At 42.8% G+C, this 16,965-nt stretch overlaps 1 protein-coding gene across 1 annotated transcript in view; it reads right to left on the reverse strand.

The window, feature by feature from the left end:
• Positions 1–16,965, reverse strand: part of LOC147012691 (otoferlin-like) — a 163,649-nt gene that overhangs the window by 95,743 nt on the left and 50,941 nt on the right. Inside the window, exons 13-19 of the mRNA XM_085853778.1 lie at positions 8,394–8,553; positions 8,097–8,283; positions 7,817–8,003; positions 7,213–7,436; positions 4,944–5,052; positions 1,988–2,159; positions 1,310–1,430 (exon numbers count right to left, since the gene is read on the reverse strand). Coding sequence (XP_085709904.1) covers positions 1,310–1,430; positions 1,988–2,159; positions 4,944–5,052; positions 7,213–7,436; positions 7,817–8,003; positions 8,097–8,283; positions 8,394–8,553 — 1,160 coding nt within the window. The remainder of the gene's footprint in view (positions 1–1,309; positions 1,431–1,987; positions 2,160–4,943; positions 5,053–7,212; positions 7,437–7,816; positions 8,004–8,096; positions 8,284–8,393; positions 8,554–16,965) is intronic.

Here is a 16,965-nt window from a genome sequence, read left to right on the forward strand (position 1 = left end):
AAAATGCACAATTGTTATGCTATATTTAGCTTAGTTGCCCCACTAGTGGGGACCGAACAGAGGGACACTGGACCGAACAGAGGGACAGACAGACAGACAAACAAGCCGGTAGGCGGACATGGGTAGTCGACTACCCAATAGAACCTGATGCGATGGGCCCGTTCGATGGGGAATGACCTGAGGATTAAGCACAAGAAAATTCATGATTCTGGCTTTAAGGGTTCATGCTGCAGATTGTTTTTTCGTTAAAATACCCCCACATTTAGAGGTTTTTTGGCCATTGCTCGGCAATGGAGGGGTCCATAGCAACGGTTCTTTCTCACACATAACTAGGACATATAATGAACCTACCATACCAGTTTCATGTGTATCTGACTCATAGTCTCTGAGAGATAACGAACTTCGTTTTTTTTATTGTTTTCGACCAGGGTTCATTCAAAGTCTATCTTCTCCTACAGTTTTCATAGGATCCGGCTGGAAATTTTTGACAACATGGCTGAATGTACTGCCCACAGTCGCTCGTGGCCCGATTTTTGAAAAAATAATTTTTTTTTTAATGATTTTTCAAAAATTTCAAAGTCCCATTGCTCGGCAACGGTGGTGTCCATAGCAACGGTTCTCATATGCACACAACTAGGTCATGGTATGAACCTACCAACCAAGTTTCATTGAAATCGCCATTGTATTAACGGAGCACTGGACCGAACAGAGGGACAGACAGACAGAGGGACAGACAGACAGACAGACAGACAAACATATCGACGGAAATACTGATAATAAGGGTAGAAAAAAAAAAAACTCAAACAATTTTTTTTTGAGATTTTTTTTTTTTCGACTAGATCGACTACCCAATATTTCTGAAAACATCATGACATCAAGGGAAATAAAGTGCAATTTTTTTTATTGTTTCTAACGAATATGGATATAGAGATAGAAAAATATACTCGAAAAAAATTACAAATTCAAATGAAAGCATATTATTTTTCAAAGGAAAATAATACAGTAGAAGGTAGGAAGAGTAAGTGACACATACATTAGAGGGAGGGGCAATGCATGAATTGACCCAATCATCTCGATGGATGGATAGAATGGGATGAGTTTTGACATTAAATGAATCATCAATACGGGTTAGCCTGTGGAGTTTTCATCTGAATCCCTGGCTCATGATGTGGGGAACCTCAGTTCAGATTCCATAGGCGTTTGTCCATTGCCTACAAATGTCTCTGTAACCAACGTTGAAGTGCATTCTTGTCTCCTAATGTATTTGTCCTGCATATGATATATTTACAAATTCCTCTACGAGCCTTACCAACTTATCTGCGATGCACTCCATTATATTTGAGTTATAAAGCCTCCAGCGCTGGTCTTGCCAGTTGCTTTTGATGTGGATGCACGGCTTCTCCTCGTAATATGGCAGATGGAAATAGTTCCTGATGCAAGAGGAGGAGGAGGAGGAGGAGGAGGAGGAGGAGGATGATGATGATGAGGGAATTAGACAGGAAACTGCAAACTGCGGATAAGCATTAACAGCATCTTTTATTTCATGGCTGGAAGTGAAATGTAATGCTGATGTGTTCCTAAAATATTCACTCAACATGGGCCCTCTGCCGAGTGTTGTGGAATAACATAAAGCTTTTTCGTTAAACTCATTTTCAAAGATCGCTCATTCCAAACATACAAACATCAATCAAATGCTTTCTTCTGACGCATATTGTGTGCTGGTACAACTCTATTCACTCAACATTTGTGTTCTTTCCTCTGTTATTATTCAAATAACCTGAAAAGGTTGTCAAAAAAACACAATTTATTTCGACAGCTTACAATATCATTGTACAGGACAGTATTTCGATATGGCATATGAAAACAGATCAATATTGATTACTGATAATGACATAAGACCTATTGCATTACATGTTGGGTTGATGTCAAATTGAATGGAATTTGAGTTTGGATTATTATTAGCGTGTACTCCAGACTACCTCCACACCTGTCTGTGATGACTGGTTTACGAGACGGTGTTGTGGACATCGTGCCGAGTTCAGAATCGAAGTTTTCCTCATCTTGGCAGTGCAAAAGCAGTTCCACCTCTTCATCGTCTCCGGTCTTTTTCTTCCCAGGATCAATCTTATCTGTTCCATCGATCAGACTTCCACAATTACCTGTTCAGGGATGGCACACAAGTCCATGGCATGGAAGATTTGCAAAGGAATTGACATTTCAATTGCTCATAATCACTTATGTTCTCCAAAGTGTTTTTGATTTCTTCACTTCTTATAGTGTCGAGGCTCGTGGAGGGGCTACGTATAATACAGAATGAATCCGGATGTAACAGAACAAAAGGAACAGGTGAAAGGGAAGAAGAAGGGTGGAACACACCAACAGCAGGGTTGAAGGATAAAATAGAGGGAGACCTGGACAAATAAGGGACATGGGGAAGAATGATGGCGAGGGGAGGACACAGGGGTAAACAAGATGGACACAGCTGTAAACTCTCAATCACAGAAATGGAAGGATAACCTTGAAACTTGGAATGAGGTGGTATTTGGGACAGTTAATGGGGGTAGAAAGGATCATGGTTGCGGATAGGGTATGACCTGAAATGGTGGTGAACAGGCGTCTTGAAAGCTTGGAGGGAAGAATGACATTGAAGAGAATTTGGAAGTTGGTTCCACAGGCGGGTAGATCGAGGAACAAATGAGTGGAGGTGAGCAGTGACTCTAGATTTTGGGAGTTTCGTCAGAAGTCAGTGACTGGCAGACTGTGTGCATCCCGGAGAAACTTGGAGGGAGGGGGAGTGGATAAAGTGCAGAAAGGGAAGATGGTGCAAGACCAGAAGGAGGCGGAAAAAGACAGAGACTTGTGATCTGTCTGGGATGTGAAAATGATAAGCCCACAGACTCAGCTTCATCGGCAGAGATTCCGTTGATTTTTACGGCCTTGGTTTCCAGAGCATCAAGCTGGGTGTGAGCTTGGGGTGCCAGCCCACAGGGGAGAGCAGTACTCCATGAAGCTGCGGAAGAAGTCCTTGAATGTAGACAAGAGTTCAGGTGTACCAATGAAGAACTTTGCATGATGGAGGAGGACTGCCTTTGGATGTCAACTGAGATATGTGGTGTCGCCAAGAAAGATCATGGCAGATAGAAAGGTCCAAAGATTTTGGTAACTGAACTTCAAGAGGATTGTGAAGAAAGTAGATAGGAGGGTTTGCCATAGGGTCCTCTTGGAGAGAGATTGTGAGAATGTGAGATTTGTAAAGATTGAAAGACACATTCCAAGTGTTTGACCAGCTTATGATATATTTTAAGGTCTGAAGAGAGGGAAGAGGCTGTCGATCTGAATGATGAAGGATGTCACGGCACAGGGTGGAGTCATTAGCAAATCGATAAAGAAGATTTTTCCAGAGTCAGAGAGATCACTGATGAAGATCAGGAACCTGACGAGGCCCAGAACACTGCCTTGGGGCACTCTAGACTTGGGGTACAGAGATGGTCTTACCTTCAAACTGGTTATCATGAACAAATTTTAATCTACATATCGATTTTAATGAACATAATGATTTAAATGAGGTATTTTGTGCACTTAAGTTTTTGTTTTTTTTGTACACCTTGTCGAGGCTCATATGAGAGCGAACACACAACGCACAGCAAGGGGGGCATGAGACAAGAGGGGCAGGAGTGGAAAGGACAAAACAAGTGGGGAACAGAGACATTAGGAGATCTGTGTAAGGGAGAGGGATGGGGCAGGCAATATGGGGAATGCAAGATGGACATCACAGGGGCTTTCAGGAAGGAAAGCAGGGAATTTGAAGGAGTTGAGTTTGGGGTGGATTAACAGGGGTAGAAAAGATTGTGGTTTTGGATGCGGTAAGATAAGAGATGGTGGTGAACAGCTGTTTTGAAGACCTGGAGGGAAGACTGATTGAAGAGAGTGTGGGAGTTTGTTCCAGAGGTGGGAAAAAGAGGAATGAAAGAGTGAAGGTGAGCAGTGATTCTTGATTTTGGAAGTTTTACCAGAAGGGTAAAACCCTTGGAGCACCCTGTGGAAATATGGTGGGGACATATCACAGACAGAGCAAAAGTGGGGGGTGGGGGGGGTGTGGCCAGAGAGGAGACGGTAGAAGACAGACAGACCACCGACCTGCCTGTGGTTAGAGAGTGAGAGACCCAAAGACTCAGACTCATCACGGGAGATACCAATGATCCTAAATGCCTTGGTTTCCACAGGGTGAAGCCAAGAAAGGTGAGAGGCAGGAGTACCAGCCCAGAGGAGAGAGCAGTACTCTATCAGGCTGTGGACAAAAGCTTTGAATGTGATCAGGAGCACAGGTGTGCCAAGGAAAGATTTTGCACGATGGAGGGCCCAGTCGGTGACTGGCTTTGGAGACCAGCTTTGAAATGTGGTTTTCCCAGGAAAGATCATGGCAATGGTGATGCTTTAAGTTGTGGTTTACTTCCATAAGATGAGGGTACTACTGAATCTGATATAAGTTTTTATTTAGTTCTGTTTGAGGCAATGGCTTCGCCATGTGATTGTCCTCAAGCTCATGAGGGTTTAAGTGAAAGACATTTCACCCAGATGAGGGCAAAGGGTATGCGGGCTATCACCTGCATCCTCGCTAAATTCAAAATTCTTGCTCTAACCTACAAGCAGCACTGCATCAGCAGCATCCCCAGCAAATGATGCCACCCACTGCCATTTGGTGCATAGGGTAAAAGAGGAAGAAGACAAATCAGAAGAAGAAGAAGAAGGGCAAAGGGAATGGTGAACGTGCGGGTCATGTATTGTGTTGTACGTTTACGTGGTAACATATCTGTGAAGATTTTGGCATGAAGGTGAAAGTTAATGCAACAGCGATGGTGAAAGTGAATGCGAAAGCCTCGGTAGCGGTAATGATGTCACGTAACAGTAATGACGATAACCGTGGTTGCATGGTAATGACATACCAATAGTAACTTCAAAACTGATGGGTTTATCACCCATTCTGCGATCAACCATCGTGGCCTCTAAGAATGTGCCAAATAATATGAATTCGTCCATTCTTCCTGTGGATTGCTGGGAAGAAGAAAGGGGGGGGGGGTGAAGAGAGGAGATTGATTGTTGTAATTCATATTTGCAAGTCATTCATAAAATATTATTGTTTTCTTTTTCCAGTTTCAAAAAGGCTCATGCAGGTAAATTCCATGCAAGCAAATTGTGTGTGGAATAAATATATATGAGTGTTTGAGTCATCAAATGAAGAGGATTTAAACCCAGGTTTTGGGATGGAAGAGCCAATGAGTTATAGTTTAAATCACTCAGGACTCGGATATAACATCCGAGGTTGCCAACAAGACCGAATCCGGCGAACTGTCGGTACAACTGGCAGGGTGTCTCGTCAGTTCTGGTCTGGCATCATTGTCTACCTGAAATATACGATACGAATGAACCAGATCTTGGTTATTTCATAACGATAATCAAGCTGTGTACTTTCACTTTCATGAAACATTCCTGGAATAGTAATGAATTTAAATTGGTAATATGTTGCCTTTAATATTCCCTGCAGTTGTTGTGAAGAGAGGCTAAAGGTTTCGGTAACAAGGCCAAGTGTCTTGTTTTTTTTATCAAAAAGAGACCAACAAACTACTGAAAATCTCCCAAGTTCAACTGATGCCGCTCACAAACATCCCAAGCATGAATCAATATATCTCCTGCATTATGTCTTGAGGTATGTCTGCGAGTTTGTTGAAGAAGAATGTGTTATAGTTTCTTCCCAGAATATCAAAATGTGACAGTACTTTGACTCTGTGGGTTCTTTGACTTCTGAGTAATTGCTCATGTGCTCCTGATTTGTCGATGGATACCAGATGCTCATGCAAGATCACGAAATGATACACCACTTATTTTGAAGTGTTGGAAAGGCATTTGTAAAGAGATTAAGCAATATTTGCATGAAAATAATGTATGACTATGACTAGTACTACAACTACTACGACTACTACTACTACTACTACTACTACTACTACTACTACTACTACTACTACTACTACTACTACTGTTAATACCCCCCCTCCCCCCAATCTTATTTTTCCCCCACTCTCGGTCGAGGAAAGTTTTCTGCCCAAGTCTTTCACAAACCTGCTGGCCAGGCCATACATTCTTCTGATGTTACCTCTGATGCACTGGTTGAGTGTCTGACAAGGACGCATTGATTTGATTTTTGTCATGATCTGGATCCAGATTTTAAAAATGTTATCTTTTTTAAAGTGATTCTTCACCATTGTGAGATCGGGCAAAAACGAAATTTTTGCACGATGTCTCAAAACGGTGTCGACAGATTCGGACAAAACTTGGTGGACAGGTTTGGTATGTTACAAGAACGAATTGATTTCATTTTGGTGAAGATCCAGATCTGGATCCGGGTCCGAGACTTTTTAGTGATTCTTCACAATTGAGAGATAGTGCCAAAAAAAAAACGATAGAAAGCACGATATTTCAAAACGTTGTGGTCGGATTATGACAAACTTGGTGGACAAGTTGGGTAGTTGACAAGAACTAGCCGATGGGATTTTGGTTAAGGTCGCAAATCCAGCCGGTCAGTGGGCTACAAAACGTGAAATGTCCAGCTTAGCGGAGGTATATGTGCTCTTCCGAGTGTCGTTCTAGTTTTGAAAGCAATTTGAAATAATAATGTTTCAAAAGGTTGATATTTAGTGCTAAATGGGGAAAAAGATATAATTTTTGATTGAAGGTACAATTACAGCTTTCTTATCGCTGCAATCGCAGAAAATTATCATCATAAATACATCATAAACAAAGTAAAGCAAAAATAAATGGACTACATTATTATGCGTAGCAAATGCAGGCGTGTGAAAATGGTTTTTTATGACCTTAAAGTCTCATGTCTCATCTGCCAGCAGTTGCTTGCAGATGTTAAAGGTACCACTGCTGGTACCCTGGCTAAATTCGAAATTCTCATCAGGACTATATCTGTGCAGAGGAGATAAGCACCACTTGGTCACACTGCCCACTGAAAAATGCTAATGAGATGATCTTAGCACTTATAGGACAGGCAAGAGGGCCAAATGGTATCTCATATTTTTGGTAAAATATCATGGGATTTATCACAAATATATTAAAAAAAACAGGCCACTACACTATGTACTGGAAAGAATTCCACCACCAGCACTTCCGGCCACTTTCACAATAGCTGACATTAGAGACATCGATACTTACATCAGAGATGCTGGGAATCTGTTCCACTTGGATGTCGGTGGAACAGGGAACATCGGGGGAAGACGTATCGAGGAATTCCATGGCCAAGCTGATCAGTATACGGGCACGGAACGAGATGCCCTCCCCAAGCCCCTCGTTAAGTTCTTGATGTTCATCCATGATCGTATAATTCCTTGTCGAACCGTACATGTTCACCCACGCTGGGCCAAAGGTGGGCAAAAAACCTGTGGAATGAAACTTGCGGTCAGCAACAGTTTCCGGAACAATGTGACTGAAGATGATCAGTAAAAACAGAAATCCCACTTTCAATCTTCATTTGGTACATGGATGTAGTATACTAGAGTAGTTTGCTGCTGGTATATGTTGCACATCAATCTCAAACTAGTCATTAAATGTTTGTGTAAGTGAACCCAAATTTATCAATTGGTCACAAACTGAGATGATACCATGTGAACTTGAACCTGATAAATTTTGTCAGTGACATCACTGAAGGGATGTTTGTTGAAGCTCAAAACCGGAACGATATATTTATGTGCTTCAGCTGGTGGCCTTGTGGGATCAAAACAGTCATAACATTCTTTCGGCTAGATTTTTACCACATTACCTTTGTCACCCTCATTAGATATCTTCCTGAGGTTCAGGAAGTGTGTACCAATGGCTACATCGTTGACTTTGTCACTGTCTCTGATCTGGATCTTAATGCGGCGGAAGAGTGGAGGAAACATCTCGGTGAAAATGATCTGCTCATTCCAAGTGGGTTCACAGCTTCCTTTCTGGACCGATGTCTTTCCCTGAGCAAAAGGAAAAGGAAGTCAAGTTGAAGAAAATGTCACATTCGGAGAATGACTCACAAACACCGCCATCAAAACGCTTCCGTTTCACACCTTTTGTCCGGCAAATGAAACAGCCACGTAGGGATCCACGAGGTCTTTGTCATCGCCCGTGAAGGCTTTCTTCACATTGGCCATAAGGCTGGTGTTCATACGGGGAAGGCCCTCGGCGCGGTAGATCCTTACATAGAAGCGGGCCCACTGCCGTTCACTTGGCACGCCCTCCGGTAAGAGTAGATTACTGTCGGTCCAGCCACAAACAATGAAGAAAATTCATTGCATTATAAAACACTTTATCTTCCATAGGTCTGTTTAATCATCAGTTTTGATACGTATAACATCAACAGGTACCTCTCAACGTCTTCTTCCTCAGTGTCTTTGGCCTTGTGCAGAGTTTTAAAGGTATCGCCTTTCCCAACAACAGCGACGTCACACTTAAGGTAACCCTTGACCCCTGAAGTAATGTCATCAGGGTCCAGGAGCACAGCCCACTTGTGGAAAAACTGATGTTCTGAGGATAAGATAAGGAAATTTGCAATGGCTGTCATCCTTTCTTGTGATATAATTGAATTGTAGCTACAGTATAACATTGACGTGAAATTGTACAAACATTGTAATAACTAGAACGCCACTCGGTGGAGCGCATACCTCCACCAGGCTGAACTGTTTATGTTCAGAAGGCCACCGATAGGCCATTTCCGCATCCGGGCTTGAATCGAGATCTATTTAACTTATTCTCGTCACCAACATCATCCACCAAGTTTTGTCATCATTCATCCATAACGTTTTGAAATACCCTGATAAGATATCATTTTTGGCCCCATCTCTCAATGGTGAAGAATGACTTGGAAAATAAATAAATAAATATCGTATCCAAATCTGGATCCTCACCAAAATTGAATCAATTTGTCCTCATCACACACCAACCCTGTCCACCAAGTGTCATACAAATCCATCCAGAACTTTTTGAGATATCGTGTTTCATATCGTTTTTGGCCCAATCATTCAACGGCGAAGAATCACAAAGAAATTTTCAGATCCGGATGTTCACCTAAATGTAAAAAATTATCGGATGCGGATCTGGATCTTCACCAAAATATAATCATTTCATCCTTGTCACACACCCAACCTGTCCAACACATTTCGTCTGAATCTGTCCTTAACTTTTTGAGATATTTTGCTCACAGACAGACAGACAGACAGACAAGCCGGAAGGCAGCGATGGATCACCGAGCATGGAAACTATAAGATATAGAGCAAAATGGATGTTATAGGCGGATAGGGAATCACCTTAAGATTATGCATATCAAATCTCATTCAGTTCCATCTCCTGATAACTACTCGGTATCCATTTGAATGAAAAGTACTTAAAATGCGGTTTGAAATCGGAAATCCCCAAAGTTCGAGGGGGTGCTGTGGGTGAACAAAGATCGAAATCGAAAATCCGGCTCGACCGTTTGTGCACAATGTATTCCAGACGATTAGTGTGAATTTTCATGACTATCCGACCATAACCCGAGGAGGAGTAGCATTTGGCGCGAAGGCACCTCCAGCTCTCGCACATTATCGATTTTTGCACTAATTGACCTTTGACTCCTGACCTCAGCGAAATTGGTCAATATGTCCTGAAGCAAAGTTGTAGAACTCATTGAGTACCATGAACCTGCAAAGTTTCATTCGTATCGATGCACTCACCTGGTCGCGAGGGGGCCTTCAATTTTCGCCAATTTTCATGCATACCCTAATTGTAGGGGGCGCTGCGGGTAAAGTATTCGATATATCACAAAAACCAGAATACATTTGATAGAGCATCACCTGTAGATCATTCGTGCCAAATTTCATAATCCTACGTGGGATAATGGTTTTCGGAATTGATTTCGCGTGAAAGGAACCGATTTTGAAGGTTTTTCGGTTGTTGCTCGAGAACCAAAGCGTCCCAAGCAACCGTCACAATTTCCAAAGCATGAGGTCATAAGATGTACCTACCACCCAAGTTTGGTCAAAATCCGCCCACGTTTATTACCAATTATGCTGATGACAAACGAACAAACATCCAAACAAACACACAGAATTACTGACAATAAGGGTCACCTATTTCGGCGACCCAACAGGTGAAAACATAACCTCCACCCCACCTTCGGTGATGGGGGTAACAAAAGGATACACTGTATGGACAATGCATGTGCAGCAAAAAACCCATGAAATTGTAATAAGTACCGGTACATGGCCCAGGATTAGCTGTATATCCTAACAAAAGGCCGCTTTCGCTTGCATTTGACGGCCAAAGAGAAGTTTGAGTTCAGAAAATGAGTGAATAAAATCGCAGACATCTCAATGTGCCTTTAAATAAATGTATAGAAAAATATATATATATATATATATATATATATATATATATATATATATATATATATATATATATATATATATCTGCAAACATCACAAGTGCCTCATCCAAACTCAGGAAGTAGCTGCTGCAGAAATGGTTTTGAGAGCTGTGAAAATTCGCTCAATGATATAATTATGCATCACACCTGGCTGGGCTTTGGTGAGTCATTATTTACGTTCAAGGTGCATCCTGTTAAAATCCACCGCCCCAGCTGCATTTGCAGTTAATTAAAACCGGAGGTCCTTTTCTCAGCCATCGCCATCATTCCGCTCGTACCATGTATTCCTCAGTGTCCTTTTTAAAATGCTATTTTTTGTCGTTCTCATACTCACGTCATAAACAAATCCTCAAGCGCTTTGGCGAACGAATGATTCATATCTTGGACTTTTAAGTGTGTAGTTTATTTTCGTCATATTATCCCATCATTTCTGTACTTGCGCCTAAACTCTTTCGACGTCATCAATGGAATAAAACATTGACGAGACTTTTATCCGATTTTAGGCAGCTTCGTATTGCCTACGGTGAAGGTATATGGATTTTTGGCCACTTATGCTGCGAGGCCAAACACGACCATAAGAATTTATATTATGAGCAGAAGAACTTGTTTGTCAAACTTTGAGATGAAGGACACGTCTTTGTCTGAAATGTCAAACCTGAGCCGTGACGGTTTTGGCTCCTGCCATTCTTTGAAAATTTCATTCCAATGATTGGCTTCCTCCACCGAGCCTCAAAAATTGTGAAACAGCCGGTCTTAGAAAGTTCCTTTGTTAACATGACATCCGTAACTACAAAGCTCCACATGTAGGAGATGTATATGACAGGTGCTTCTGAAGGGATTGTCAATAAGAGTAGTTGAAGCACTTGCAGTACAATGTGTTGCGGAATGTATTATTTTGAAGAAGGGAATAATTGGAATCTCCCGCAATGAGGTCGAAGCACAAAGCTTGGTGCTCCCACATTGTGGACAGGTCAGTGACCTCTGTTTGAGTTTTTTTTTTTAAACAACTCCTCTGGTCTGACTCCCTCTCCACTCGCAGACCTCCGACCCTCCCCAACTCCTCCTGGATGCACGAGTTCTTCCAGTGAACCCACCACTCCTGTTTAAACTCCAAAAAAAAATCCACGTTTTCTGCACATCTCAACTATTTTCTCCCCTTTGTGGAACGGCCTTACGGACAAGGATCAATCGCATGCTTCCCTCCAAGGCTTCAAGCAGTTGGTGCACCACCATCTTGTACTTACCCATTCCTTGTCGCAGTCTTTTCAACCCACAATAACTCGAGCAAACCTGACACTCTTATTTTGTAGAAATGGAACAAAAAGGTGAACAGGCACAACAGGATTAAAAACAAAAAGCCCGTGGAAAAACATTCAGCATGTTTAAAGTAAGATTGACAATCGCAAATGAGGAATGTCAGCAAAAGTTTTTCAATGTTTGTCTTTGTGTTTCGAAATCAACTGATCATCATACTATAACTGGAGAAGTCTCAGTTGGTGTGTTTGTTTGTTTCTTTGGGATTGTTTCTTGGACTACGATGCACTCCGAAACTGTTGGAGGGAATGAGTTGAAAACTGGTGGTTGTACTTGGGCTGTGCCCAGAAAGGTTTTTGGGGAAGAACATTCAGTCTCAGGGATTCAGGGTGGAGGGAGGACCCCAATTCTCTCTGTATAAATATACATTGTAGAGTGCCACGACCATCTTCCAGAGGTGGTTCTTTCTCACTTTTCCCTCTGGGGCTTCAAAGCATGCAGTGCACCACAATTTATTGTCATGCCCAATTATTTTATTATTTCATATAAGCAAATACCACCCATCGCTTCGCTGACGGGAATACTGAGAGGGAGCAAAAAAGAGAGAGCGGGGAGGGGGGGAGAGAGAGGGGGGAGAGGGTGGAAGAGTGAGAGAGGGGAAGGGGAGTAAGGAGGGGTGGGGGAGCAAGGAGGGGTGGGGGAAGGGAAGGCAGGCATGTGGTGGAGCACAAAATTATGATTCATACTGTCTCATCAAAATGATTCTGCATAGAATAACAGTGAAGATGGAAACAAAATAATGTCTGAAATCCATTTTTTACCGGTCATACTAGAAACACAGCATGGAGACAAACACCTCCCAGACGCGTCCAGAGCGAAGCTGTCTGGAGACAAACACCGCCCGGATATGGCCAGAGACAAACTCCTCTCCGGACATCAACAAAGCCCAGACATGTTCGGAGACAAACACCGCCCAGACGTGTCCAGAGCCAAGCTGTCTGGAGACAAACACCGCTTGGACACTGACAGAGACAAACTCCCATCTGGACATAAACACCGCCCCGATACGTTTGGAGACAAATACTGCCCAGACGCATCCAGAGCCAAGCCGCCCGGAGACAAACACCGCCCGGATATGGCCAGAAACAAACTCCTCTCCGGACATCAACAAAGTCCAGACATGTTCGAAGACAAACACCGCCCAGACGTGACAAGAGCCAAGCTGTCTGGAGACAAACATCACTCGGACACTGACAAAGACAAACTCCCATCTGGACATAAACACCACCCCGATACGTTTGGAGACAAATACTGCCCAGACACATCCAGAGCCAAGCTGTCTGGAGACAAATACCGCTCAGACAACGACGCAGACAAACTCCCGTCCAGACATAAACACCGCCCAGATACATCAGGAGACAAACCCCACCCAGACACGTCCGAAGCCAAACACCTCCTGGACATAACCACCGTCCAGACACGTATGGAGATAATCACTGTCCAGACATGAGAGAGAGAGAGAGAGAGAGAGAAAGAGAGATAGTGAGAGAGAGAGAGAGATATATATATATATATATATATATATATATATATATATATATATATATATATATATATATATATATATATATATATATATATATATATATATATATATATACCGGGTGTAGTGGCATGCACCTGTAATCCGGCTACGCGGAGGCTTGGGTTGGAGGATCGCTTGAGGACGGGAGCTATGCGCTGGACCTCGCTATGAGAGGGTGTAGGGCATCCTGGAATCATGGCGAAACCCAATCCTTATCCCTGTGTCCTTAAGAGGCGACCAGGGTTGCGTCAGGAAGGGCATCCGGCGTAAAACCTGTGCCAAATCAGTATGCGAATCATAACGGATGATCCGCTGTGGCGACCCCTAACGGGAGCAGCCGAAAGACGAACAACAACATATATATATATATATATATATATATATATATATATATATATATATATATATATATATATATATATATATACATATACATATATACATATACATATACATATATATATATATACATATACATATACATATATATATATACATATACATATATATATATAGAGGTGGGGTTCAGGGAGTTAGGAGAGAGAATATGTTATGCTTTATGAACACACACACACACACACACACACACACACACACACACACACACACACACACACACACACACACACACACACACACACACACACACACACACACACACACACACACACACACACACACACACACACACACACACACACACACACGCATTTTGCCAATACGGCAATTTTTCGGGATTGGTGTCAGTTTGATTACCGACTACAGTACGTACTGTATAAAACCCAAAAACCTTGAGTAGCTTTCACCAAAAATGAACGTTGCATTTATATAGACGTTTCAAGGAGATGGTCACAAACATTAATCTTTATAAACAGGTGCGTGTGACAGGTGAAAATTTTTTTGGCTCGGCTTGGAAATCGGGCGTTATCAAACATATTTTTGCTTTGAAATTCACAAAGAGAAACATAAAACCTTTGAAAAGCAAATCCGATAATCAAACACTTTAGAAATGGGCACGAGGACAAAGGAAAACCTGAAAAAACCTCCATAAGATACGGGATGAAACTTTGCCACCACGGCACTCGTAACAGGCATGGCATGTACACACACCCGCGGAGAGTCCGTTCAGATCCAAATCTACCCATATGTACCACGTCCGTGTGTGCTGTAAACGTACCTCTACTTTGGAGTAACTGTCGACTGTACATCCTGATCGTGACACGAACTGTACGTGCTGGGTAAGTGGCTTAAACACTCAAGCAAGCACTCCAAAGGAATATCTGGTTTGGCAAGAGATTACCAATTGCCGCCGATAAACCCATGCACCCGGAAACGCCCAAGCAATGTCCGACTTGGACAAATGAACACTTTTTTAGGAGTCGGAACTGCTGCTGAGTTTGGTTCTGGAGCTTAAATTTTGTAATTCAGCTTCGTTTGAAGAGATTCTTGAGGTTATGACATGGGCGGAAATGAAATAAAGCCGTGAACGCTGGCATCTACGTGCGTTTCTAAGCATTGCAATGTATCCAGTGATTCGCAGATATGATGAACAGGCATTCGAGAATATGAGTGAGGAAAGTGGAAAAAAAAAACTTTATTACAAAGAAATCATTGCGCCCTGTTCTAAGTCAAAGCATGGTTGAGTAGGCCAAAAACACATGACGGCTTCAGACCCCAGCGAGGTTACCCAGGAAATGCCTTAAGACCCCATATTTTACGAGGTGTCTGAGGGTCGCCAGATGAAGGATATAATTAAATAAGCTGTTAATTATCTTCAAAAGGGGGTGTTTTAATTAACCCAGACACACAATTTTCACTCTCACACTTCCTTGGCGTTTTCTTAGTATGCATGCAAAGTTTCAGGCTGCTGGGTTTCATGGCTTTGGAGTTATAGAAGACACACACACACACACACACACACACACACACACACACACACACACACACACACACACACACACACACACACACACACACACACACACACACAATTTATTCGTGTCGAAGATGCAGCCAGTGGCTACTGGTTGCATCATTGCTGGGATCATGGCTGTGCCACTAATGCAGCACCCCCCCCCCCCCCCTTTCCAGTAAGCCAGTGCTCATTTTGCCGACCTCGGAAGGATGAAAGGTTGAGTCAAGACCCTAAGATCTTAAGCCAGCGACCTTAACCATGAATCCAACACCAAGATTATCCCCAATTCTGACCCATGATATTTATTACCCCCATCACCCTTTCCTAATCCAAACATCTTACAATTGCTCATGTCGGTGTTTCCGCCCCTCCTCTCTTTCCTGATCTTGTCCTGTTTATTCATTCCCTTGATGTCTGTCCCACTGTCAGTTCCACCTCGCTCTTCCATGAGCCTCGCTCCTATAAACAAATAAAACGTCCTCGCTTATGCATGAAGACCAAAAAGAACCTCCATTTTGAATTGTCAAAACATCTGCAGTACATGCTCCAGACATGGTTTGATCACAAACTGTGGAATTGCCTTCGACCCTGCAGGGATAATTACCAGTACACTGGTGCTCATTTCGCTGACCTCGGAAGGATGACAGGCTGAGTCAACCCCCCTGATGTTAATTCAGTGGAAAGCGGGGCTCGAACTCATGACCCCGAGGATCCCAAGCCACCACCCTAACCACTAAGTAATTCAGTGGCAAGCAGGGCTCGAACTCATGACCCCGAGGATCCCAAGCCATCACCCTAACCACTAAGCCAACATGAAGTAATCACCATTTTTATTAGTTACATGACTTTCACCCCACCAGAGGTTTCACGATTAGATTCCAATCACATTTCTATCAAATACAGTGAAAAATCAAAGGAGTTTTTTTTGAAAGGGAAGCTGCGCTGACGTTTTACCCACCAAGAGACAAAGTCTTTACAGGATGACAGTAATCTACTTCTTCTTATCCTTTCATGTGCAACTTATGGGCAGTGTCATTTTCTGGGGGCACAGCTGTGCTGCTGATGCAGTGCCCCTGCAGGTTAGAGCATGAATTTGTGATTTGTTCAGGGGGCTGGCCATAGGTCGCCGACTCTTCACAAAGCACACCATAGGATCTTTACATCCACAAGCTAGAATGGCACTCGGTAGAGCACATACCTCTACCAGGCTGAACAGTTCACGTTTTGTATCCCACTGACATGCTGGATCTGAATCCGGACCTTAACCAGAATCGAACCAGCTTATTCTTGTCACCAAACCAACTCATCCATGTAGTTTTGTCATAACTTGTCCCCAACTTTTTTGAAATATCATGCTCTACAGGATTTCATTTTTGGCCCCATCTCTCAATGGTGAAGAATCACTGAATTTTTTTTTTAAATCTCCTATCTGGATCTGGTTCCGGATCTTCACCAAAATCGAATCAGTTCTTCCTTCTCACACACACACTCAACCAACATGTCCACCAAATTTCGTACGAATCCGTCCACAACGTTTTGAGCTATCCTGCTCACAGATGATTAAATAAGCCAACCCACCTGGTGTAACAACCAAACAAAAAGACAGACAAACAGACAGGGGTGAAAACGTAAACTCCATCCACCTTAGGTGGTGGAGTAACTCAAGCTGGCAGACAGGACAACCAGTTTAATGTCTATCCGAGGGACGGCACACACATCGATGCCTCACCCTACCCGCAAAACACCAAGATGATAGTTTATAGTTGGGCCGACATTTAAACC

The sequence above is a fragment of the Eptatretus burgeri genome, chromosome 14 (assembly GCF_056783735.1).
Source record: "Eptatretus burgeri isolate ZD-2024b chromosome 14, Ebu_testis_v1, whole genome shotgun sequence".
Classification (NCBI taxonomy): domain Eukaryota; kingdom Metazoa; phylum Chordata; class Myxini; order Myxiniformes; family Myxinidae; genus Eptatretus; species Eptatretus burgeri.